Source organism: Onychostoma macrolepis, chromosome 20 (assembly GCF_012432095.1).
Source record: "Onychostoma macrolepis isolate SWU-2019 chromosome 20, ASM1243209v1, whole genome shotgun sequence".
NCBI lineage: Eukaryota > Metazoa > Chordata > Actinopteri > Cypriniformes > Cyprinidae > Onychostoma > Onychostoma macrolepis.
In genome coordinates, this window is record NC_081174.1 from 32298298 (window position 1) to 32325411 (window position 27114).

The 27114-nt window shown below is 39.2% G+C and overlaps 1 protein-coding gene across 1 annotated transcript; it reads left to right on the top strand.

Annotated features, from left to right (window-relative positions):
• The first annotated feature begins 1219 nt into the window (after positions 1 to 1219).
• Positions 1220 to 26480, top strand: LOC131526693 (mitogen-activated protein kinase-binding protein 1-like). Its single transcript, XM_058755083.1, has 29 exons — positions 1220 to 1469; positions 2391 to 2482; positions 2899 to 2961; positions 3756 to 3813; positions 3892 to 4062; positions 4914 to 5051; positions 6519 to 6701; positions 6780 to 6940; positions 7397 to 7586; positions 8363 to 8473; positions 8550 to 8698; positions 9477 to 9568; positions 9638 to 9763; positions 9864 to 9937; positions 11237 to 11358; positions 11442 to 11517; positions 12843 to 12954; positions 13692 to 13755; positions 13831 to 13941; positions 14026 to 14198; positions 14988 to 15022; positions 15247 to 15450; positions 20495 to 20744; positions 22013 to 22141; positions 22246 to 22297; positions 22385 to 22506; positions 24144 to 24596; positions 25749 to 25834; positions 25919 to 26480. Exons 1-29 carry the CDS (start codon positions 1362 to 1364, stop codon positions 26123 to 26125), a joined length of 3912 nt encoding a protein of 1303 aa, XP_058611066.1. The 5' UTR covers positions 1220 to 1361; the 3' UTR covers positions 26126 to 26480.
• Positions 26481 to 27114: the final 634 nt, after the last annotated feature.

A 27114-nucleotide genomic window follows, 5' to 3' on the forward strand; every position in this document is an offset into this window, starting at 1 on the left:
GCAAATTTCATCAACATCAAAATATTTACAGATAGATGAATTAAGCCTGTCGCTCATATCTTTTACGTTTGATTTTACACTTGTTATAATGAATGGGTCTTTGAATCATTGGTTCACACGATTCGTTCAAAATGCGGATTCATTCAGAAACTAAACACTGCTGTGTTGCTCAGAGACACACAACAATTCTGCTGTGGCTTTAAAGGTAATATGTTCTCTGCAGAATTGAGCAAAAACACATAATATTGTGTTTAAAATATAACACAATATTAACTTCTTATTTACTGAACTGTTGTATAAAATCACATTTGCATGCGGGACAAACAGCACTCGTGTGATACTGCTCTCGCTGCTCGTATGATATTATGAGACAAATACACATAAAGGGCCATTTATGCCCCAATATCCTGAATTTTAGGGCATAACTGCATTTATGGAGTTGTTACCCTGCATCATATTTGTCAACAGTCAACTGTATGAAATGTACACTCAATTGGGTTATTCTGACCCAGCGATTGGGTTACTACCCAGAAGGTTGGGTTAAACATTTAAACATTTTTTAAATGAACCGCTGGGTCAAAACAACCCAATTGCTGGGTTTGTCCATCTTTTACCCAGTGCTGGGTTGTATTTAACCCAGCATGTTTTAGAGTGTAAGATGATGTACAGGTCTGGGGGCGGAGCCAGTGCGTTAACAGTGTTAACATATTTTAATCTCGTTATTTTTTCATAAGTAATTAGTTGAGTTAACGCTGACAGCCCTAATTGTTACATTAGTAAGTGTCTTTATAAATTAATTCAGTAAAGAAATATATGATTACCTTTAAGAATGAATTACTTAATCATTTACTCAACTGATTGATTAAAAAAAAATGTCATTCAGGAGTATCTGTTTCATGCATTTCTGGATTTGTTGCAATTATGATAACGTTTTGAGTCAATATACATGTCTCATCAACTGTGCATGCAGGCTCTCTGACTGCACATCATTATCAGACATGAAATATATAAATTTATGAAGTTTATATGGAATCAGATTAAGGATTATTTCCAATACATAGTGGTTACATTGATAAACGTTCACTCCGTTATGGTTAAATTTAGCAAATAATCCGCGGATCACACGGGCCTGATGGAGGCGTCACTTTCAATTTGTGTCTTTATCATACTCATGAATATATAATCACAGCGACACGTCATGCGTCGCAGAGGCCAATCAGGTCGCAGGACGCGCTGATTAGCGCCGCTAAGGTCCATGACGCGCCGCGCGCTGGAGTCTGGAGATTCAAACTCGCTTGAGTTTACTGTGGTGTTTTACTGGATTTACCTCGCTCGTGTGTGAATGCAGGACTCTGAGGGACATGGAGGCTTTTACCATCAAGAGTCGCATTAAGAGTCTCCTGCGCTCGCCGTCAATCAAACTCAGAAAGAGCCGCAGCGGCCGCATCAAAGAGAGTCTGTCCAACAAGGTAAAGTTATTATTGTAGCGCTGCGCTTCAGACCCGCGACAGAATGTATCAAAACCAGCCAGACGTTTGTTACAATTATCAAATGTTTCATCGCTGTAACAAATGAAATCTGAAACAAACCGCTGCGTGTTCTGAGGAGTTCGCGTCCTTTGATCTGTTTCTGGCTGTGTGTTGTGTTTATTTCGCTGATTAGTTTGTCTTTTGATCTTGTATGACGTTAATCTACTGAAGATCTCAGTGTTTTCATGTTGATTTGCGAACAGATGATGTTGTCAGTGTTTTTCTGACGCTTTCATATGTCAACATCACTGTGGTAAAATCGGGACGAGAGTCGATGATATCGACAGAACAAACCTCTTAAACACATCAGCACATTCCCATGATGCTCCTGTGCTGACTTTGAGCTCATGAATCAGCGTGGAAGGTCTTGGGTCTGAGAAACAATGATAATGTCATTCATCAACAGTAAAGCAAATTAACTTGCTATCTTTAGATAAGTTGTTTCCCGCTGTAAATACTGTTTGAAAAAAGAAACCCATGAAAATAACTACGTTTCAGTAACTTGCTATGTGTATATAGTGTGTGTATTTTATATATGTGTTAGTAATTTTGTATATATATATATATATATATATATATATATATATATATATATATATATATATATATATATATATATATATCGATTATAATTTATTAAATACTTATTATTAATATTTATTTTATAAATATTTCAAGTGTAATTTATTTTAGATATTTAGTTTCTTTTTTTAAATTTATATATAATATGTAAAAGTATTTATTTAATTTTTGTTAAGATTCACCCATAAATGTTTTGTTGTCTATGTAATACAGTGATCTGTATTTTGACCCCTGTCTGTGTGGATTCTATAATAGTTCGTGTTCTTTCTATCGTCTCAGGTGACTCTAGAGAAAGTTCTGGGCATCACGACTGCGGGAAACAGCGGTTTAACATGCAATCCGTGTTCAGGAACGGTGGCCTATCCGGCCGGGTGAGTTCATAACATGCATAAAGATCATATATGAAGTTAATGGATGCATATTGACCTTCATCTTGTTTGATTTGACACAATGATGTCGAGGGATGATGAACAGTCTGTTCAAAGCCTTGCACTAGTTTTAATTGTTATTTAGTTTAAGTATGATTTTTGTGGAAAGACATAAAATATATTAAATTGAGAAATGCATCAAATTATGGCATCTACCTGATTGATATTATGTTGCTAGTGTTTTCTACCGTAGGTGTGTTGTTAAGTGTAAGGAAAGCAGATCTCAGTCCTCGTGGCTCTTTCCCAAGAGTATTACAGCGATTAACCAGCTTTTAATGAAAATACAAAGATTAGTTGAAGATTTAGGCCTATTAATGGACTCATGCAGTGAACGCAGTGCTTGTTTCCGTTTCATTCAGGTGTGTCGTTGTGTTACTGAACCCAGCCAAAAACACACAGCAGCATCTCATCAACTCATCCAGGTGAAGAACTACAGTATCACACGTCATTCAGTAACGTCAGCCGTAAATACTGTAGTGTTTGTGTTGAGAGTCATCCAGATGTTAAAGGAATAGTTCACCCAAAAATGAAAACGTGCTGTAAATGTGCTCACCCTCAGATCAGGAGGAGTGTGTTTCTTCATCAGGTTTGTAGAAATGTGTCTCTGCATCAGTGTCTCAGCAATGGATGCTCTGCAGTGAATGGGTGCCGTCAGAATGAGAGTCTGATAAAAACATCACAATCATCCACAGCACTGCAGTCCATCAGTTAACATCTGGAGAAGACAAAAGCTGAAACACATCCAGCATTAAGACCTTTTTAACTAAAATACCATAGAGTCCATAATCCATAATAACGCTTCCTCCAGTGAAAAAGTGTTCTGGTCTGAATCAGGAGAGAAATCTGCACAGATCAAAACAGCTCTAAACAAATATGTGGCTGGATGTTGATGTGAGAGACAACAGCAGATGCACTTTTTCACTGGAGGAAGCGTTATTATGGATTATATTTGTCTCAGCTTTTGTCTTCTCCAGATGTTAACTGATGGACTGGAGTGCTGTGGATTATTGTGATGTTTTTATCAGACTCTCATTCTGATGGCACCCATTCACTGCAGAGCATCCATTGCTGAGACACTGATGCAGAGACACATTTCTACAAACCTGATGAAGAAACACACTCATCCTGATCTCAGATGAAATGAGGATGAGCACATTTACAGCATGTTTATTTCTGTGAACTGTTACATGTTTGTGAATCTTCTCTGGTTCTTCAGGAAGGCGATCAGCACGCTGTCGTTCTCGTCAGACGGCCGGTATCTGGTCACTGGAGAGGTCAGCATCAGTCGCATGTGTGTGGTTGTGGTCAGTGGTTGTGTGGCTGGTTAACACTGGTTGGTGTGTGTTGTTCAGAGCGGTCATCTGGCGGCGGTGCGTGTGTGGGACGTGAGCGAGGGATCGCTGGTCACTGAGCTGCTGGAGCATAAGTACGGTGTGTCCTGTGTGGCCTTTTCCCCCAACGGCAAATACATTGTGAGCGTGGGATCGCAGCACGACATGAGCGTCAACCTGTGGGCCTGGAAGGTACGTGATTAACGAGGGATGTAACGGTACACGTATTCGTACCAAAAATTTTGGTATGTGTCTGTCGGTTCGGTACGCTAAATTCTGACGGCAGCATGATCATCCTTCCTCTTTATTACTAGTTTTAACGTGAAATAAACATGAATGAACATCTCGGGTGTTTCGACCGTGGAAAGATGTCATTAAAACAGCTTGTAAACAAAACGTCACGCAGCAGTTCATTAACTTCAGGCAAGTCATCAGCGTCTACAGCTCGTTATTTGCTAATGAAGTCTAGAGAAGAGCATTTTGAGAAATATTAGACTATACTTCATTATGTTTACTTTATCTGTTATGCTATAGTATTGTCTTAATTAGGTTATTTAATTTGTTATGACAGCCTCTGTGTAAGTAAATATATTTCAACGACAAATAGAAATATTATAATTCAGAAGTTAACTTAACTGCATTATGTGCAGTTTACATGTTTGCATACTATTTTTGTAAGTTGAGCGTTGATTATTTTATTTAAAGATAAATAGTATTTGAATTTAAGTTTGAGCTGTGTTGATAATTTTGTAATCTTATAGTGATGTCAAAGGGCTCCCTATAGTTTACAGCATATGCTGATGTAGATAATATTTAAATTAATTATAATTTAATTTATTTAAAGCGAGAGGAATTTCTTCAGTAAACTGTTTTATATATAAAAAAAAAATCCTTGTGCTGTACCGAAACCATACCGAACCGTGACGTCAAAACCGAGGTACGCACTGAACCATGTTTGTGTACCGTTACACCTCTAGTGATTACCCATCATGCCCTGCGGCACGTCACTGCCTCGTCACACGTGTTCACTGTCGTTCCTGCAGAAGAACGCTCTGATAGCGGCGAATAAAGTGTCCAGTAAGGTGACGGCCGTGTCCTTCTCCGAGGACGGGAATCATTTCGTCACGGCGGGGAACAGACACGTTCGCTTCTGGTATCTGGAGCCGTCTCACGCCGATCAGGTACGTTAACGACGGAAAACCACTTCCTGTTTCTCTCCAAACTCTATGATCAGTGAACACACAGACTGTTATTTTGTATTTATTGGTAATTTTAAATGTCTGATCGTCCATCTCTGGAGCTTCTTTCAGTTACTTCAGACACAAACGCACTGTTTCAAAGCAGCTTCACTGAAAATCATGATAATGTTTATAATATCTTATAGAGATGCACTGAAATGAAAATTCTGGGCCAAAATTCTGGATGCACTTGGCTGAAAACTGAAAATGCTTTTATTATTTAATATAATATATATAATTTAATATATAAACAATAAAAAGTAATTTTGTTATACTTTTTCATTTAACTCAATAATTTTAATGATTCTGAATTTAAAAACATAAGGCAATAAAATAACCACACTTTTATGGAAAGTAACAATAAAATTGGACAGAAAATATATTAATATTAAATATCAATATTTTAGGCTATTTTATTTAATTCAATGCAACAGAATCAGATGTTTTTTTTGTTGTTGTTTTTGACTAACCCAAATAATGTATAGTCCTACATGTGAGCAGAGCATAGCGTGGAACAGATCCGTGAACATGGATGGCATCATTTTACAGTTACAGCACAGTAGTGTTATTGCAAACAAGAACAAGTATACTACATAACAAAATTTCCTGAGCACGAGCGGAACGTTCATAGAGCGGATTATTGAGCAGGGGCTTGTTATAAAATCTGGCGCAGCAAATATTTTCAGTGTTTTTGTCTTTCGGCCAATAATTTTCAGCGGCAGAAAATTCGGTGCATCCCTAATATCTTAATATCTTCATGCCTTATAGTTGCATTCAACGAATTAGAGCTGGACAATAATATAGTTATGTTTTGTGATGATATAAACAAACAGTTTTGACATTCTGTTGAATTGATATTTAATTCACTGTAGTAAAAATATTATTATTTTTAATCAAATTCTTGAATGTTCAAGCCAGCATTTGTTCCTAAACTAGCTAGTTCCTGTTGGTTAATTTTAATGGATTATTTATTTTTGCGGTGGTTGTTTTTTAATACCTTTTCTATGCTGCATTTTATTGTGATGTTTAATTGGTCCCTTTATTGCAAGAAATTACAAATGTACACACATTATATTCAGCTATACTAAATTAATTATATTAGAAGTGTTGAAATTTAAAGTAAAATATCAAATGTGTTTAGAGCCTCTGATGTGGATGAATAACATTCATCTGTTGGTTAAAATGCTTCTTTCACTGAACTTTTGTTGACCAGCTTCATTACGGAATTCATTTTGAGAGTTTCAGATGCTGATTTGTACCATCAGATAGTTAAGAGTGTGTTTTCATTCATTCATAATATAGAAATAGAAAACATCCTCATGGAAACTTCGTTTTTAAAGAGCGTAGTAGTTAGAAGTTGAGGTAGAGAGGCTTTAATGATTGCTGGAGTGTTCCCATGATGCTCTGCAGCGCGCGCGTCCCGTGCCGCTGATGGGCCGCTCCGGGCTCCTCGGGGAGCTGCAGAATAACTTCTTCTGTGCCGTGGCGTGTGGACGAGGCTCGAGGTCCAGCAGCACCTTCTGCGTCACTGCGTCCGGTCTGCTGTGTGAGTTCAACAGTCGGAGGCTTCTGGACCGCTGGGTCCATCTGCAGGTCAGTGCGGTCACAGCAGATCACCTCCGCTTGCTGAGACACGCCTGTGCTGAACTCTGTGTGTGTGTGTGACTGCAGACGAGTTCTGCTCACGCTCTGACGGTGACAGAGGACCTGATCTTCTGTGCGTGTGCGAATGGAACCGTGCGTGTGTTTGGAGCGTCTGACCTGAGCTTCATCGGCACACTGCCCCGTCCTCATCATCTGGGCATCGACGTGTCGGCCGTCACTCAGGCCGGGTGAGACAACAATAATACACACATTACCCAGACATGCAGATTTCAACTAAAATTGCTTTTAACAAATAGTTTTGTAGTCTGTAAATTAAATTTTTTTATATATATATATATATATGTATATATATATATGTATGTATGTCAAGTAAAAAGTAAGTATAAATAAAAAATATAAATGGGAATATGATTCTTAGATGTAGTTTTTGTGGTGAGATGGTCTGGACGTGTGTTTGATTGAATGCACATGATCACAGCTCTCTGTGTGCTCTGTCGGAGCCGTCTCACACCGGACGGGTTTATGGGTTTAGTGTTTGATCAGATCTAGTTGTGTAACGTTCATTCCTGCCAGATCTGCAGCATTAGAGCTCTGTGAACGCATTAACGGCTGTAATTAGCAGCGAAAGAACCCCCGCAGATTCACACTTAAGGACATCTCATCCGTTCTCCTCTGTTCTTCAGTCATCTGTTCAGCAGAGCGCCAGACGCCCATTACCCAGACTCAGTGGCGGTGACCTTTGACCCCGTGAACCACTGGCTGTCCTGTGTGTATAATGACCACAGCTTATACGTGTGGGACACGCGAGACCTGCGCAAAGTGGGCAAAGTTTACTCGGCGCTTTATCACTCGGCCTGTGTTTGGGATCTACAGGTGAACATCCGCTCACATACACACGTGCATTGATTATCAATATTATAGCTTTTTCTGTGACCACGCACTTTTTCAACAGCCTTTATTGCTTAAATACCCTAACCCTAAAACTTAAGATTAAGATTTTAATTGTTTCTTCTACTCACCAAGGTTGCATTTATTTGATCAAAAATACAGCAAAAACAGTGAAATATTATTACAATGTAAAACAGCTGTTTTCTATGTGAATGTGTGTTAAACTGTAATGTATTTCTGTGATGCGCAGCTGTATTTTCAGCATCATTACAGCAGTCTTCAGTGTCACATGATCTTCAGAAATCATTTTTATTCATCAAGGACGCATTAAATTGATCAAAAGTAACATTTATAATGTTACAAAAGATTTCTGTTTCAAATAAATGCTGTTCTTTTGAACTTTCTATTCATCTGTGAATCCTGAAAAATAAAATGTATCACAGTTTCCACAAATATTGTGCAGCACAATTGTTTTCAACATTGATGATAATCAATAATATGCTGATTTGCTGCTCAACAAACATTTCTATGATTTCTGAAGATCATGTGACACTGAAGACTGCAGTAATGATGCTGAAAATACAGCTGCATCACAGAAATACATTACAGTTTAACACATATTCACATAGAAAACAGCTGTTTTACATTCTAATAATATTTCACTGTTTTTACAGTATTTCTGATCAAATAAATGCAGCGTTGGCGAGCAGAAGAGACTAAGAGTCTGAGTTATGACGTGATCTGCCCAAACTCTGTTGCAGGTGTGTTGTAGTAACAGCGACGAGTCCGAGTCGTTCCTCACGTGTTCGTCTGATGGCTCTGTGCGTCTCTGGAGTTCAGACGGCGTTCGCAGCAGGAACGTCCTGAGTAACGTAAGTCCGGCCGCTGAGCGCGAGTGTGGTGATGTCCGTCGATGAAGAGTGATGAAGTGACTCTGAACTCTCTCAGGATCTTCATCACATCTTCTACATGGATGACAGCACCGCCGCCCTGCTGGATGTGGAGGGAACCACCGAGGGATCGAGCGGCATCAGAACCATCTGCGTCAGTCCGGACGGGAGACACCTGGCGTCCGGAGACAGAAACGGCACACTCAGGTTTCACATTTATTATTTACTTTTATTTTATATATTTCATTCAAATTATTTTTTCTTTTCTTTTTATTCTTTTTATTTATTCATTTATAAATGTATTTGATTATTTATTATATTTTTTTAATGTACTTTTTATTTTTTTTTATTTTTATATATATGTATATGTATATGTGTAATTATAAAATTATTTATAATTTATTTTTATTTTTTACATCCCTTTTAAATATGTGACCCTGGACCACAAAACCAATCATAAGGGTACATTTTTTTTAATATTGCGATTATATACATAATCTGAAAGCTGAATAAATAGCTTTCCATTGATGTATGGTTTGTTAGGATCGGACAATATCTGGAATCTGAGGGAGCAAAAAAATCTAAATATTGAGAAAATCACCTTTAAAGTTGTCCAAATGAAGTTCTTAGCAATGCATATTACTAATCAAAAATGAAGTTTTATATATTTACGGTAGGAAATTTACTAAATATCTTCATGGAACATGATCTTAATATCCTAATGATTTTTGGCATAAAAGAAAAATGTATAATTTTGACTCATACAATGTATTGTTGGCTATTGCTACAAATATACCTGTGCTGCTTATGACTGCTTTTGTGCTGCAGGGACACACATTTAAAAAAATAAATATATATATATATATATGTATGCGTTTTTATTTTTTACGTTTTCATACTGTTTATATATATATATATATATATACACACATGAGTAAGTGTTCCAGTGTTTGAGAGGTTTATGATGATGTTGATGTGGTGACAGGATTCATGATCTGACGTGTATGAAGGAGCTGGTGAAGGCTGAAGTCCACGACTCTGAGATCATGTGTCTGGAATACTCCAAACCTGCATCAGGTGTGTGTGTGTGTGTGTGGTCAGATCAGCAGACGTGAGTGTGTGTGACTATGAATGTGTGTTTGGCAGGCATGAATCTGCTGGCCACCGCGAGTCGAGATCGACTGATCCACGTGCTGGACGCTGAGGAAGACTACGGTCTGCTGCAGACGCTGGATGAGCACTCGTCCTCCGTCACGTCTGTCCGCTTCGCTGGTGAGAGCTCGTTATTCCCTGTCATTATAATACCCAAACGAGCGTGCGATGGGTGTTGATCTTTGTGATTTCTGTGGTTGTCCTTGACGTTTGGATCCAGCCGCCGGTGACGGGAAGCTGCGGATCATCAGCTGCGGAGCGGATAAGAGCGTTTACATCCACACCGCTCACAGGGTGAGTCCAGAGAAAAACCACCACAGCCTCTGATCTGGATTCAGTCTGTGCACTGTGCTCCTGAATGAAGAGTCTGTTTGGCTGCTTTTAACTTCACACGAGAGAAAAATACATCATCTGTAGCGCATCGCAAGTTCATTTTCCTGTTTCTATAAGATATGAATCCATATCACTTCTTCTCATAATAAAACAGCACAAAAATCATGGAATCTATCACCACGGTCATTAATTATGATAACACAAAACAGATTTTAAAAGGCAGGTAAATGCACACCTTGGATTATTTTATTTAGTAAGTAAAATTTTATTTATATAGTGCTTTACACGGTATAAAAACACAATCATTGTAAATATATTCATGAAGAGCTGTACACACTATATGAGGAAACAAAAAAGATCAAACCCAAAATACATAAGACATCACAAAACACTAAAAGCACATCTATACAAGTACGTTTTCAGTCGACATTTAAAAACAGACACTCATTCAGATGCTCTAATATCCTCGGGGCAAACTATTCCATAGTTTTTGAGCCCTCACTGCAAATGCTTTATCTCCTTTGGTTTTATATGTAGTTCTTGGAACTGCCAGCAATTCGTTAAAAGAAGATCTAAGACATCTCCCTGTTTCATACGGTCTCAGAAGCTGAGCTAAGTACATGGATGCCAAGCCATTAAACGCTTTGTCAATAATAAAATCTTAAAATCAATCCTACAATAAACGGGTAACCAATAGAGAAGCTAAAACAGGTGTAATATGATGAAATAACTTTGTGTCAATAATCTGGCTGCAGCATTCTGTACTAATTGTAAGCGTGATAAATTACGATGATTCAAATACGAAAACAAGGCATTACAATAGTCAAGACGGGAAGAAATAAAAGCATGAATTAGCTTCTCTGTACACTTAATATTCAAAAACCGTCTCACCTTAGAAATATTTCTTAACTGATAAAAACAAGATTGAACCAACTTCTTTACATGAGTGTTTAGAGCAAGCTCACTATCTATAGAAAGTTGAGGCATAAGAATTAATTGAATGAGCAATAATTTTTATAGTAGGTGTTTTATATACTAAAAGGGTGGAAGAAATGTTTTAAGTGGTGTTCATGGAATGTGAAAAATGTTTCATTCTTTTTTTTTTTTTTATGTATGTAATGTATGAATTTTAAGTGTTGTGTGGACCCCAGGAAGACTAGCTAATGGGGATCCAAACAAATAAACAAACAGGCAGCACAACTGTGTATTTGAGAGGTGTTTTAATGGTTTTAGTTAACGATACTAACCTGGTTTGTTTAGACGTCCAGAGGAACCGAATTCAAGCGGACTCATCATGTGGTTCGTAAAGCGACTCCTAATGACATGGACGTAGATCCCACATGCAAGTACGCGGCCGTCGGCTGTCAGGACCGCAGCATCCGGTGAGGAGATGTTGATTTGAGAGTATGAGGCTTGTGTTGATGAGATGGTTTGATGATGTTCTTGTGTGTCTGTGGTTCTCCAGAGTGATCAACATCAGCAGCGGCAAACAGAAGAGATGCTTCAGCGGCTCTCAGACTGAAGACGGCGGTTTGCTGAAGGTCAGATCACTGATACATGGCTCAAATAGTGCTCACAGTGACTCAAACAAACACCCAACATGTGTAGAAGCTGTTCACAACAAGAACAATAACCGTAACATTGTGTCTGATTGGCTGTCAATGGTTTTTATTGGCTCATACTATCCTTTCATCTGTTAAGGGTGCTTTCTGATGACAGCGCTGCTCGGTGCGTTTGTTGGCTGCGTACAAACTGGTTTTGAAAGAAAAAATAACTAAAGCTTTAAAAGTCTTTACTGCTGACTCGTAAAAAAAAAAGTCTCTTGTCGCCATCTAATGGCGGAACAATGTAACTAAAATCAACATCACGAACACACACACGGTTTCCTAATAAAAAAATCCTACTATTATTTGTATAAAATATTATTTATTGAATAATAATATTTAGTAAACAACAACAGCCATCATAAAAGTAGCTAGGCAATTCAGTCAAAAGTACAAAGGCAGCGCTCTGATATACAGCATTGAAGTTACATAAACATGATGAGATTTTGCCAAAACTATTTGCTCTGGAACAAATAATAGATTAATGAGACCAAAGACTTCCCGTTAGATTTACCCAAAACAAATTATATCTCCCGTTTAACTATTATAGAGACATCAGAGCCAGGTGTAAATTCCCGGAGATCTATAGCTCCGAAAAAATCGAAACAAATTTTCTAATAAAGATAACGTCTATTAACATATTTGAGCATATTTGAAGTCCAAACAAGTGCATTCTCACCTAAAATGCTCTTAAAACTACATTCCGTGACACAAAACTGTATTATTTTTAAAATTATAGTGGATGTGGGCGTCTGCCATGATGCTCGCTGTGAGAAATATGGCAGCTTCGGCAAGTTTGGTTGTATTTCGTTGTTATTGTATTTCTATTTTGCTGCTTTTATTTCTCTAGTTTTTTGGCCTAATAACACCTGGCAAAGGAATTACCAATGAAAACTAGCCTTTAGGCTAATTTGGGTACGTTTACATTCATGAATGTTGATTTTAATATACACTTTTTGTGAAATAAATAAATATTATAATTACTCAATTGAAAACAAACTAAAACTTAATAAAAACTAAAGACATGTCATTCATATGTATTAGTTATGTTAGTACATCAAGTAAACTAAATGAAAATGAAAAACTTTGTGGGATCGCCACAGCCTTTCTTTTTTTTCTAGTAATGTAGCACCAATTTAAAAAATTTTAGGCAAGTTTTATTGAAAGCCAGCAGTGAATCGCTCCATTCAGTCATGAATCTGCCCGGTTCTACTATTTATGTTGTTGTTCTGTCAGTGAAGTGTAGTTTGTTGTTTCTGCAGGTTCAGATTGACCCGTCGGGTCTGTTCGTGGCCTCCAGCTGCTCTGATAAGAACATCAGTCTGATTGATTTCCAGACTGGAGAGAGACTGGCCGGCGTGTTCGGACACTCGGGTAACGTATTACTCTGTGATGATGATGGTGATTGTGACTAGGGTTGGGCGATGTCTACAGTGAATCATCGTGATGGACGATGACATCAGGTGGGGTTAGGGGTGTGCCGTAAGCGTGAATCCGTATTCAGAAAGGCACGGAAAACAAAACACGTTCTATGGAGCCACTAAAGGGACATGGTTAGCAGCTTGCTAGTGGTAGCCTGTTACATTACAGTACATGAAAGTTCACTTACCACCACAAACACAGAGTGAGGAGAGATGACTGATAGAACGATGGCGAATGATTTGCAGAACCTGTGCACTAGTGACAAACATCTAATCTTGTAAAAAGTGTAGTAAGTACTGCCGCTCCATAGTAAGTCCATGTGATCACAAATCTCGACGTATGAGAGTGCTCTCTTCAGTGCTCTCTGATGCCCACAATTTATATACAGTATAATTAACCAATAATATAATTGCGAAAGAAAGTTTTTAAATATTTTTTTAGGCTATTTATTCTCTTTAGGGGTTCCATTGTATTCTTAATTTTCTTTCCGAACGCGGTATTAGGAAACGGCGGATTGCAGGAGAGGGGGTGGGTTGGGGGGTGCTGGCTCAACATCATGATGTCTGTCAGTCATCGATGATGGCATCGTCTATCGGCCCAACCCTAATTATGACTGCGATGATGGTGATCGTGTCTGATGATTGTGGTGATTCAGACTGTGTTTGTGATTATGGCGTTCATGTTTGCAGAGATCATCACAGCTCTGAGGTTCAGCAGTGACTGCAGACGTCTGCTCTCGTCTTCAGCTGACAGGTTTGACTCCAGCTGTGCTTCTGTTCAGTTCCTGTCATGCTGTGAATCTCACTGACCGCATCTGTTGTGTTTCAGCTGTATCTTTGTGTGGCGTCTCGTTCCTGAACTCACCGTCAACATGAGGGAGAGACTTTCTGTGATCAAACGCCGTCAAAGCGCATCGAGTGCTAGGAACAATCCCTTCAGGTACAGGAGAGTTTGACATCCACATCATGTGCATGTGATGGATTAAAGCTTGTGTTTAGTTTAATATAAATGAGTTTATTTCAGACGGTCCTCCATGACTGGATTCACGCTGCACAGATCTACATCCATCATGAGCTGCTCATCTGAGAGCGACCGAGAGGAGGAGGAAGATGATGAAGACATGAAGACAAATGAAGAGACCGAGAGACAGAAGAACATCAGACAGAGGACAGAGGACAGTGTTGATGAGGAGACTGGTCAGAACACACACCTTTACTCTAAATGAGGACTTCTGTTTTCTTCTATACAGCTGTGTATAAATACTATAACCTAACAATAACACAAAACTAACTGCATTTTTACAGTTAAAAGAAAATACATGTATATATGTGTGTGTATATACGTCTAGATACAAAATATTGCCCTCAAAATATGGTTCGGTATGTACAAACCAGGATTATTATAGTCAACTAAAACTGTTAAAAAATGTTACTTTAAAATAAAATAAACTTTAACTGAAACAAATGAACAAACAAAAAATGCTTAAACTACTTTTTCTTTTCTTTTTTTCATTTTGTGTAACTTGATGTACTAAAATAACTACAACTGAAATTAAATTTAATAAAAACGATATGGACATTTAAAAAAACGAACAAAAATGTCAAAAACATACAACAACATTATCATAATTCAACATGTTGATTAAAAACTATAATAATTTTGGCTTTTTCAGTTATAACTGTCTTACAATGCTAAAATATGAAAAACTTTAGCTATTTCAGATAATTGCCAAGGCAGTATTTCTCATTTTAATTTAGGTTAACTTGAATAACTAAAATTTAACTAAAATGTAAATAAAAATGAAAACTATATTTTACATTAAAAAAGCTAATAAAAATGACAAAAACACAACAAATATATAGTATAGTGTATATATTGTATGTAATAGTATATCAATAATTAATCAATAATACTGACGCACACACTCACAGATGTTAATGTGATGTGGAATCCTGTGTCTGATCCTGTGGTCTTCTCTTATAAAGGTGCATCTGATGAAACGCACTGGAGTCCAGTGAAGGTCTGTATCTCACACTACAGTCAGTCTCTGGCAGTTTACTGTCAATCCTAATGATCAAGTTGCAAGATGTGAAATGTGTTTTCATGAATGAATGAGCCATATTAGGTTTGTTTGTTCTCATTGAACATGAGAAATGAAGCCTGGTTTAGACACAAAACTGGTACCATCAAAAAATGAAAAAAACTTCTGCAGACGTTCATGATCTGTTTGTGATGTGTCTGCAGGATGCGTCTGTGGACTCGACTGTGTCTGTGGTGGCGTCTCGTCCGCGCAGACGCTGGTCCTGTCGCGTGGGGTCTCTGGAGCTCATGGTGAAGTCCATGCTGGAGCTGCGGCAGCTGGATACTCTCTCTGAAGCTCCGGTCCAGAGCAGAAGCTGCGCTGATCGACTGCGAGACGAGGATCGATGCAGCACCTCCAGCCTGCAGGTCACCATTACTTTAACGCATTTCATCAGTTAATAATCATTTGAACTGCACTGAAGACTGAATAATTAAGTTGTACTCCATTTTGTTGTTATAATAATTTTTATGATGGATTTACTCAAACATTAAATATTGAAGAACAGGTTCAGTAAAAATGTAATGGAAATGTAATAATGCATATATTGATCAAAATGCTCCCCATTTACATTTAGTCATTTTGAAGACGCTTTTATCCAAAGCGACTTACAATTGGGGAACACATAAAGCGATTCATCTTGAAGAGGCAATCAGACAGAGGAAGTGCTCGTAACACCAAGTCTCAGGCATTGTTCAAATAAGTACAAGCTAGCAAAGGGAAGGAATAAATGGAGAGGGAAAAAAAAAAAAAACTTTCTAAGTTTAGGATGAAGTTAAGTAGTGTCGAAAGAGATGAGTTTTCAGATGTTGCTTGAAGACTGACTGGGATCCAGCGCTCCGGATAGAGGTGGGAAGATCATTCCACCAGCCAGGAACAGTGAACGAGAATGTTCTGGAGAGTGATTTTGAGCCTCTTTGTGATGGTACCACGAGGCGTCGCTCACTAGCAGATCTCAGACTTCTGGAGGGGATGTAGATTCTTAATAGTGAGTGCATGTAGGCGGGTGCTGAGCCTGTGGTTGTTCTATAAGCAAGCATCATTGTCTTGAACTTCATGCGAGCTGCGATTGGTAGCCAATGCAATGAGATAAAGAGAGGTGTAACATGGGCTCTTTTGGGCTCGTTGAAGACCAGTTCATTCTGAATCATTTGTAGAGGTTTGTCTGTGTTTGATGGAAGTCCAGCCAGAAGAGCATTGCAGTAGTCCAGCCTAGAAATGACAAGGGCCTGGACAAGAAGTTGTGCAGCATGCTCCGTCAGAAAGGGCCTGATCTTTCTGATGTTGTGTAGTGCAAACCAGCAAGATCGAGCAGTCTTTGCAATGTGCTCTTTGAAGGTCAGCTGGTCATCAAAGATTACACCAAGATTTCTGACCGAAGTTGATGGGGTAATTGTAGAAGTACCTAGCTGGATGGTGAAATCATGCTGTAGAGTCGGAGTGGCAGGGAAGACAAGAAGCTCAGTCTTTGCCAGGTTGAGCTGAAGGTGATGTTCTTTCATCAATGCCGAGATGTCCGCCAGGCAGCCAGATATACGTGCAGCTACCGTTGGATCATCTGGTTGAAAAGAGAGATAGAGCTGTGTGTCATCAGCATAGCAATGGTAGGAGAAGCCATGTGCCTGTATGATGGGACCCAGTGATGTAGTATATGTGGAGAAGAGGAGGGGTCCAAGAACCGATCCCTGAGGAACCCCAGTGACCAGTGTATGTGCTTTGGATACCTCCCCTCCCCAGGCCACCCTGAAAGACCTACCAATGAGATTGGATTCAAACCAGCGAAGTGGAATCCCAGTGATGCCCAGTGATGAGAGGGTGGACAGGAGTATCTGATGATTGACCGTGTCAAAAGCAGCAGATAGATCCAGCAGAATGAGGACTGATGATTTGGAATCGGCTTTTGCAATTTGCTTCAGTGACTGAGAGTAGCGCAGTCTCAGTTGATTGGCCACTCCTGAAACCTGACTGTTTAGCGTCCAGTTTGTTGTTCTGTGAAAGAAACAATGATACCTGGTTGAAGACAACTCGTTCAAGTGTTTTCGCTATGAATGGAAGGAGAGAGACAGGTCTATAGTTTTCTATAAGAGAAGTGTTTAATGTAGGTTTTTTGAGCAGTGGGGTTACCCGAGCCTGCTTGAACGCAGTGGGGAAGATGCCTGTGAGGAGGGATGTGTTGATGATGTGTGTGAGTGCCGGTAAGAGCGTGGGTGAGATTGCTTGCAGAAGGTGTGAGGGGATTGGGTCTAGAGGACATGTTGTAGGATGGCTGGAGAGAAGTTTGGATACTTCAGCCTCAGTGAGGGGACAGAAGGAGAAGATGGGAGTTTTATCAGTGGATGTGATTGGTTGAAGGTTGTGTGTGCGTGGAGGTGAGAACTGACTACTGATTGTTCTAGTTTTGTCTGTGAAAAAAGTGCCAAAATCATCAGCTGTTATAGAAGTGGTGGGAGGTGGTGGAGGGGGACAGAGGAGAGAATTGAATGTTCTGAAGAGATTACACATGTCTGGAGAACTGTTGATCTTGTTGTGGAAATGTGAGGATTTGGCAGTGTGGACTTCAGCAGAGAAAGATGAGAGCAAAGACTGATACCTACTCGGGCTCGAAGGATCGTTTGATTTGCGCCATTTTCTCTCTGCCGCTCTGAGCTTGGTCCGATGCTCACGAAGAACATCAGATAACCAGAGGTTAGAAGGGGCAGCCCGTGCTGGCCTGGAGGAGAGAGGACAAATGTCGTCTAGACAAGAGGTTAAAGTGGAGCTTACAGTGTCAGAGCTCCTCTCTAGAGTTATATTTTTAGCTGAATATTGAGTTCAAGGTCACTGAATGTCTTTTCTGAGGTAAATGTTGCATGACATTATGGATCTCAAGCTGTTTTATTGATGTCTTTCTGCCGTTGAATCACTGATTGATGAATTGCATCATTCATGATTGCTTTCAGAATCAGAATTAGCTTTATTGCCAGGTATGTAGGGCTGTCGCGATAACCGCAATACCGAGCATAACCTCAGAGGAATGCAACAACTGCAGCAACCGCGATATTTACGTTTTCTTTTTCCGTATAAGGTTATGCCCTTCTTGTTTTACACTTCGTGCATGTGTACTGAATATTAAATAAGTTAGTAATAGGGATGCACCGAATGTTCGGCAACCGAAATTGTTCGGCCGAAAATAGCAAAAAAATCTCTTTCGGTGTTCGGCCGAATAAGCGAAAAGACCGAATAAATTGTACCGAACAATGACGTGACGCGATCAAATAGAGGCGCGCACTAATGCAGCAAACACGTCTGCAGTGTGAAAGTATTTAAAACTGTCAGAGAAAGACGCAAAAATAATTCCAAGCACGAAGCACCGACAGTTAGATGCTTAGCGCTGCATCTCATGTCTCCGATGAGAAGAGGAAGAGGTGGTTGATGCTGGTTACTATGATGATTGAAATCGCGAAATAGCCTCAACTGATTAGTAAATAAACTGCAGAATGTTATGTTTTCTAATACAAGCAGGGATTGCATGTATTCAAACAGTGCTGCACGAGCTCGCGGTGCCAGGGTTCAAAGTCCAAAGCGCGAGGAACATCTGCGTTAAAACACTGTAGCCTACTCGTCTTTTGCTCAGTAACAGTTTTTTTTTTTAAAGACACATGACAATGTGATAAGTGCTACAAACATCTTCCCAACTTCGTAATGAGAATCATTTAAATATCTGCATGCTGTTGTCAATAAAAAGAAGCACTAAAATCTTCCAGCGGGTTTCTGCCAAAATAAAGTCTAAGAAAAAGCAACAACTCCATCAACATTCATAAATGTTAGTATTGTAATTTTACTGTTGTTCTGTAAAGTAAAATAAAAATAATAATAATTACCCTACAACAGCTCTATACATTTATTATAACATTCACAATAGTGTTCAAATTGGGATCTGTAGTATGTTTTAAAAGAATTCTCTTCTGCTCAGCAAGGCTGCATTTATTTGTACAGTAAAAAATACATGCCTGATTCAAGAAGGAGGTCTCAAAATGGCCCAAAAATATTATTTTAGTAACTTATTAATTTTAGTTAAATTTTGCTTTGTTGGTATAATGTCTGATAGAATGTTAAAAAATGTTCAGTGTTAAGTAAATATTTTTAAATTGTTGTTTTGTAATTTATTTATTTATTTTTTTTGAAAAGCAGGACAAAACAGTAAAAAGCACATTTTGGATATTTAATTTATGCAGTGGTGACAAAAAAAATAAATAAAAAAAATGGAAAAACAGTCCTGGGGAAAAAGAATGCGAAAAACCGTGTTCGGTATTCGGCCCAGTGTTCCATTTTGTTCGGCTTCGGCTTCGGCTTCGGCCAAGAATTTTAATTTCGGTGCATCCCTAGTTAGTAATGATGATAACAATGTGTACTATGCTGATTTGTAAAGCGGCTCAGTAGATTTTGCACTTAACAAGCCTAAACAGACAGCGAATGAGAGAGAGATCGACTGATCTCATGCGATTACCTGCGTCTGTCCTTCAGGCCGAGTCGTGTATATTTGTGAAAACAGGTTGTCATGACCAAGGAAAGCGAAATCTCTGTCTGAGCATCGATGCTCTGCTGGTCAGCTGAGGCTTTAAAAGTGGCGCTCAAAGTTAAAATGATTTAAACCGTGCGTTTCATCATACATCTCTCTTTGAATGAATCGGCGTATTTGAACATGTAGTTGAATGAACGGTTTAAAGACTCACTCGAAGACAGTTCCTAACAATGAAACTGCACTGACTGACAGCTCGTCTAGAACACGCAGGTGAAATATCAACAGAAAAAGTCTCTTGTCAGTCAGATTCGAGGATCAGCACCAACTGTTTATATATTTATAGGCCAACAATAGCCTAAAGATTTTATTGTCAGGTTTATGCGCCGTTATGTGGACTGTTATTTTGTCATTCTCTTCTGTTTACTTGACTTCCTGTTTCAATGTGATTTAGTTTCGGTTTCATTGGTTTCTGAATATGACCTTACGTCGTAACACATACAAACACAGATTTTATATATATAATAAATGCTTACAATAAGTAAATAAAATATAATATACAGTTTTGAGCCACTCAAAATGACCGCAAGGGAACTTCCTTCACCGCGACAGCCCTACAGGTATGTTTACACATACGTGGAATTTGTTTTGGTGACAGAAGCTCCACAGTGCGACAGAATGACATTGACAAGACACAGATAATAAAGTGAGTTGTTCTGATGTTAATTCAGGTTTATTTGCTGCTGTAACTAGTAGTAAAGAGGAAGAGATGATCAGTTCACTATAGCATCCGTCACCACATATTACAGAGCAGCTTCAGCTGAAACTGATTATGAATTTTTTTTCAGCCGAATATTTTCGGTTGCGTCTCTAGTTCTCCAGGCTTCATTGATGTGGTTCTCTGTGTTGTTCAGGATTGGAGTCTCCGGCGTCCTCGTCCCCTGGCCTGGCTGCTTCCCGCCGGCGCTCCTGAACCCGAGGGTGTGGTTCTGTACCCGGATCACTGTCCCAGCACCAGCAGTCTGCCCGGACCGTCCTACCAGATACAGGCTCCGTCTGAGACCCTCGAGCACGAGGAGAGAGCAGAAGAAGCCCAGAGTCCCGTCAGCGGCGCATCCATGGGCTACGGCAGCGGAGGATCCAGTCCAGACCCCCGACACCACGGTAAAACCTGAGTTAACTAAACAAAAAACACTTGTGTAAATGAACGCTAACTAAAATTACATTTAACTAGTTACATTTTTCGTTTTCTTTTGGTTTGACTTGGTGTACTAAAAAACTAAAATTAAATGAACTAAAATGAGTGAATGATTTATAAAAACTATATAGACATAATAAAAATGACAAACTACTAAAAATGTAACCCTTGTGCTGCTGCCTAATTTGCTGTCCTCAGTCAAAAAATGAGCAGCCTTTTCTTTTTCTTTTCTTTTCTTTTTTTTTTTTAAATGCTGGTAAATTTCTCATGCTGTATTATCACCAAATCTTGGATTCAATCTTTTCACCATCTAGTTTTCTTTCAATAAGCACAGGTTTTGTGATTTTCTTTTTGGCACTGATTGATCATAGTCCTCACTGATCTGAGCTCATGCACATCAGTTTTTGAGTGAAAAAAAGCATTGTGGATAATAATGCCAATATTCACCTAAAAACTGAGGAGCATGAGGTCAGATCAGTGAGGTCTGCCATCAATCAGTTGTAAAAATAAATACAACACCTCTGCAATCTGAAAGAAAACAAGCTTGACAAGAATATCGAATCTAGAATTTGGTGATAATATAGCATAATGAGAAAATTACAAGCAATTTTAGGTGGGCCAGTTATTTTTGATCAGGAACACCCCAAGTTTAACAAAATCCCCAGAGAGTTCAAAAATTATCAATATTATTATATTTTTGTTATACCCTATGTGAGCAAAGTCAGTAAGTTTTAGTACAATGTTACAAAACATTAACTATCATTTTCAGTGATGGTGTCTAAGCTTTTGCTTTATCAGATGTATGCAGCACACCTTTAAAACGGTGAATATTTCACTAACGATTGTTTCACTGGCAGTGATGTTCAGTGGTCCTCTGTTAGTGGAAAACATCCTTTGAAGAAGCACTCTTCATTTACATTCAGAACTGAAAGACACTTTTATCCACAACAACCTCCAGTGCATTCAAAGTACACATCTGATCGGTTCATGCGTTCACTGGGAATCGAACCCATGATCTTGGTGCTCCATGTGAGATGCTTCTGGTCGTGTGGTTTATCTGAGCATTCCTGTAACTCAAAGCTGGGAATCATGGCATCAGTTCCCAGGATAGTGCATGATAATATTCACACCTGAATGTCACTAAATGCATGAATACATTCATATTAAAGCAATATTTAATTGGTACATGATTATTCACATGCGGTTATTGTGAAGTGTTACTGGTTCCTCTCAGATGTGGAGGCGCTGGGCTCTGATGAAGAATCCTGTGGCTGGAACACGCGGCTGATCTCTGATTCTGAGAGCGTTCATGAAGACGTCTGGAGGAGAAGCTCCGAGACGCTGACAGACGCCAGTGATGCAGGTGAACCCTCGCGAGTTCTCGTTCCTCTTTTGTAAGTTGCTTTGCATCAAAGCATCTGCTGAATGCATGAATGTAATGTTTGTGACTCTTTGATTTGTTCTCAGGGTCTCAGATGAGAGCTGAAGGAAGTTTGCACAGACAGACGTCCTCTAGAAGGTATTCCCACGATGATCTGCTTTACTCCAGCTGAGTGTTTTGAGACGGTAGCATGATTTTCTCTGTGTCTCCTCATCCGTCTGGCAGATCAGTCAGCGGCCCCGGGCCCCTGAGGAGCCACCCGTACCTGAGCCGTGTCTCCTGCCCCGTCAGCAGGACTGCAGGGGGACTCCAGAAATCTGCTTCAGCGCACAGCCGGAGCAATGAGCGTGAGTGAAACCATCTGTGAAACACACCAAACCATTAATCGCATCCAAAATAAACGTTTTTGTTTACATAATATATCCACACACACACACACACACACACACATGAATGCAAATACAGGAGCTAATCAGAATGGACTTGTAATGTTGGCTATCAGTATGTTTGTTTGTCCAAGTGATTCTACATTTGGCGCATGTAAATAATGTCACGTTCTTTACTTAGCCTATGTTTTTTTTTTTTACTTATGTTATATGTTCGGTTCATGGGATTCTGTGTTTGGCATATGTAAACATTGTCACATTCTTTACTTGCATAATAAAAACATAATATATCTGTGTACTATGTATATTTATTATGTGTAAATAAATACAAACACATGCTTGTATATATTTAAGAAAAATGTTGTTTATATATTAGGGTATTTATATATAATATACATTTTCAAAATATATACTGTATGTGTATTTATACAGTAGTCAACATTTGAAGTGGATCAAAAACTTTCATGAAAGTTGTCCTAAAACCAAAATGCATTCTTGTCACTCTTTTGATCCACTTCAAATGATGACTACTGTATAAATACATACAGTATATATTTTGAAAATGTATATACATTTCTATATTTATATTCTTATATTTTATATTATATATAAATACACTTAATATATAAACACAACATTTTTCTTAAATATATACATGCATGCATGTGTTTGTATTTATTTGCACATAATAAATATACACCGTACACATGGATATATTATGTAAACACAAACGTCTGTTTTGGATGTGATTAATCGTTTGATGGCACTAATTCTGGAATATGTGACACTGTTGGAGATCAAATTGTTTTAAAGAGCATTTATGATTAGGTCAAGATTTTTGCTAAATCAATAGCATTTTTGGTTTATTTTTCACTAGACCCTACTGTATGCCTTCAGATCACTCTGAGTCACATGGGATTCTTTTACGAGAGTTTTCGTCCTTTTTTTTTAAATGCACAATATTGGGAAAAAAATTGACATTGCAATTTTGTTTTGTTTTTCTGTGATTTTATATATTGTGATGGGGAAAAATACAGATTTTCAGCAGATGACTTGAATAGCTCTGAAGAATTAATAATTCAAGTATGACTGGGTCATTTTCTAAAGTGCATCTGCATGAAAAATAAACAATGTAAAAAGTTATTCTGAAAAATGACCTGTTTACTTCGAAGACTTCTTTTGAGGGTGAACCATCCTTTACATTTGGTGCCTTTTAAAGGGGTAGTTCACCCAAAAAGGAAAATTCTGTCATTAATTACTCACCCTCATGTCGTTCCAAACCCGTAAGACCTTCGTTCATCTTCAGAAGAACACAATTTAAAATATTTTTGATAATTTCAGAGCTCTCTGATCCTACATAGACAGCAAGGGAAGTACCACGCACGCTCAAGCCACAGAAAAGTAACAAGATGATCGACAAAGTAGTCCATGTGACATCAGTGGTTCAGCCGTAATGTTACGAAGCTACGAAAATACAAATAACGACTTTATTCCACATTTTCGTTTCTACTGCGTCAATTGTGGACATACGTTCACAACAGTACCTTTTTGGGTGAATTATCCCTTTAATGTGTCTTATTTTGTATGATTTTTCCCAGCAGGCAGGTCCCTGACTCCGTCCCGTCTGCGGCAAGAGGCGCGTCCCGTCCAGCCCAAGCTGAGTTTGGAGAAGGTGGACAGTCCGAGCCAGAGCCGCTCCTACATGAGCCCCACCACCAGCTCCAGGGCCAAAGCCAGCCGCTCGGTGTCCAGCGGAGACGGCCTGCTCTTGAGCAGCGGCTCCTGCGAGAGTCTCTCGATCCCCGCGCCGTCCTGCGAGAAGAGCGCCTCCCTCCTCACAAACACTTCTAAAACACTGCCCACGAAAGCTGTCAGACCCCGTGTGTGTCAGCGCCTGAGCGGCCCGTTCACCGAAAGCCTGAGCCGATCGGCTTCATCTCAGGAGCTCCGCGCTGACCTGAGCGCTTCGTCTTCATCCTCCTCCTCCTCCAGCTCGGCTCGAGCGGCGCCGAAGGCTTTCTCTGTGGTGTCTGACGCTCCTGATGATCCAGGTTTGCAGCGCCGACGCTCTTCCTCCGTCCTCCTGGCGTCTGTGCCGCTGCTTCTTCCTCTTCTTCACTCGTCTGGCCTCCTTCCTCTCTGCCTCTCTCCCTTCTTCTCGCTCTCCTCCAGCCGTCCGTGTGATTCGGGTGAGTTCATGCGGTCTCATTCTCACAGTCATTCGTTACGGCTGGTCTTATTTCTTATATTCCCCTGGAGCACAAAACCAGTCATAAGGGTCAATTTTGGGAAACTGAGATTTATCTATCATCTGAAAGCTGAATAAATAATCTTTCCATTGATGTATGGTTTGTTGGACAATATTTGTCTGAGATGCAACTATTTGAAAATCTGGAATCTGAGGGAGCAAAAAAATCTAAATATTGAGAAAATCACCTTTAAAGTTGTTCAAATTAAGTTCTTCACAATGCATATTACTAATCAAAATGTAAGTTTTGAGATATTTACGGTAGGAATTTTACAAAATATCTTCATGGAACATGATTTTTATTTAACATACAAATGATTTTTGGCATAAAAGAAAAATCGATCATTTTGACCCATACAATGTATTTTAGGCTATTGCTACAAATATACTCATAGCTTTATGAAGGAAAATGTTTACACATTTATTTCCATAGTGCCATCAGAGATCAGGATGAGTGTGTTTCTTCATCAGGTTTGTAGAAATGTGTCTCTGCATCAGTGTCTCAGCGATGGATGCTCTGCAGTGAATGGGTGCCGTCAGAATGAGAGACTGATAAAAACATCACAATAATCCACAGCACTGCAGTCCATCAGTTAACATCACATCAAAATCCAGCCACATATTTGTGTAGAGCTGTTTTGTCTTGTAAACGCTGCTTGATCTGCAGATTTCTCTCCTGATTCACACCAGAACACTTTGATCATATTTTAGTTAAAAACATCTTAATGCTGGATGTGTTTCAGCTTTTGTCTTCTCCAGATGTTAACTGATGGACTGGAGTGCTGTGGATTATTGTGGTGTTTTTATCAGACTCTCATTCTGACGGCACCCATTCACTGCAGAGCATCCATTGCTGAGACAGTTTTGTAGCAGCTTTAAATGCGTCTCATAAGTCTGTATCAGTGATGTTCTGAAGGAAAGACTGTCAGTGATCTGATGATGATGATGTTGACAGATGCGTCGGTCGGTCTGGAGCTCTGCAGGCGGGCAGCAGCAGATCTGTGCAGCAGCGTGAGGACGGCGACGCGGCTCTACAGGACGGTGAGTGACTGATTCTCCTCGGAGCTGTGAATCTCTCACCTCTGCAGCACTGTGTGATTACTGTACTGCTGTGTGGTGTTTCAGCTGAGCTCCCATGATGCCGAGTGCAGCACGGAGCAGCAGCAGATGCGTCAGCTGATGTCAGAGGCGCTGCTGCTCGTGCGATCGGAGCTGGACTCGGTGTCCGGAGCCGTGAGGATGGAGGAGGGACCGGAGACACTCGAATTACTGGAGCAATACTCACAACTGCTGCTGCGCTCGGTGGAGAGGAGACTGCATCACCACACATAGAGCTACACAAACACGTGCGTGCGTTCATGCCTTTGCATTTTAGGTGTCTCACACACATGTATTAGCATTTTTTTAGAAAGTTGTAGTGTTATATGATCTGAGGTGTTTCACCCACCGGTGTCATTTACACTTGTTTTTACTAGATTATTTGTTTTTAATTGCTTTTAATGTCCATTTTATTCACCTTTTATTGCCAAATAAGATCATGTGTCTGTAATCTGCAGTATTTCATATTAGTGTTTTGTCTTGATTTATTTAATGACACATTAATCAGCCATTAACTTATGTTTTTATTTATTCATGATCAGTGATTGTTCAACATGACTCTTACACAATAAACTAAAATAAGAAATAAATGTAAAATGTAGATGACATTTATGATTCATGTACATTGGCTTTAAATAATACTTAAATTCACACTCAACATTAGTAGGGTTTGCATATATTAGTGTTATTCTGTTGAATTAATCACACTGTACCATAACACGCATTACATTCATCACAAATGATAACTTCAGTGTGATACTCTGATTGAAAATTAACACAAGTTTGGTTATGACCGATTCTCAAGCTTCTCAGATGTTTGAATCGCTCATATTATACAGACCTGACAGTATAAAAGTAAAGTTTGGTAGTATTTCTTGATTAGTTAATGTTATATTGTTCCATTTCTGTAACTTTCACTGAACCCTTGTTCTGTGCTGAAATGTACTGTTCCCAGTCCAAAATGACCAGCCATTCAAATTGCTTATGAATTGCTATTTTATCAGCAAATCTTGTATTCATCTTTTTGTCAACTTGTTTTCTTTCAATTAGCACAGGTTTTGTGTTTCTTTGTGGAACTGATTGATCGTAGGCCTCCTTATGACCTCATGCATCTCAGTTTTTGAGTGAAAAAAGCATTGCTTGTGGATAATTTTGCCAATATTTACTCAAACTTAGTACGAGCTCAAATCAATGAGGCATACGATCGTTTAGCTCAAAACATG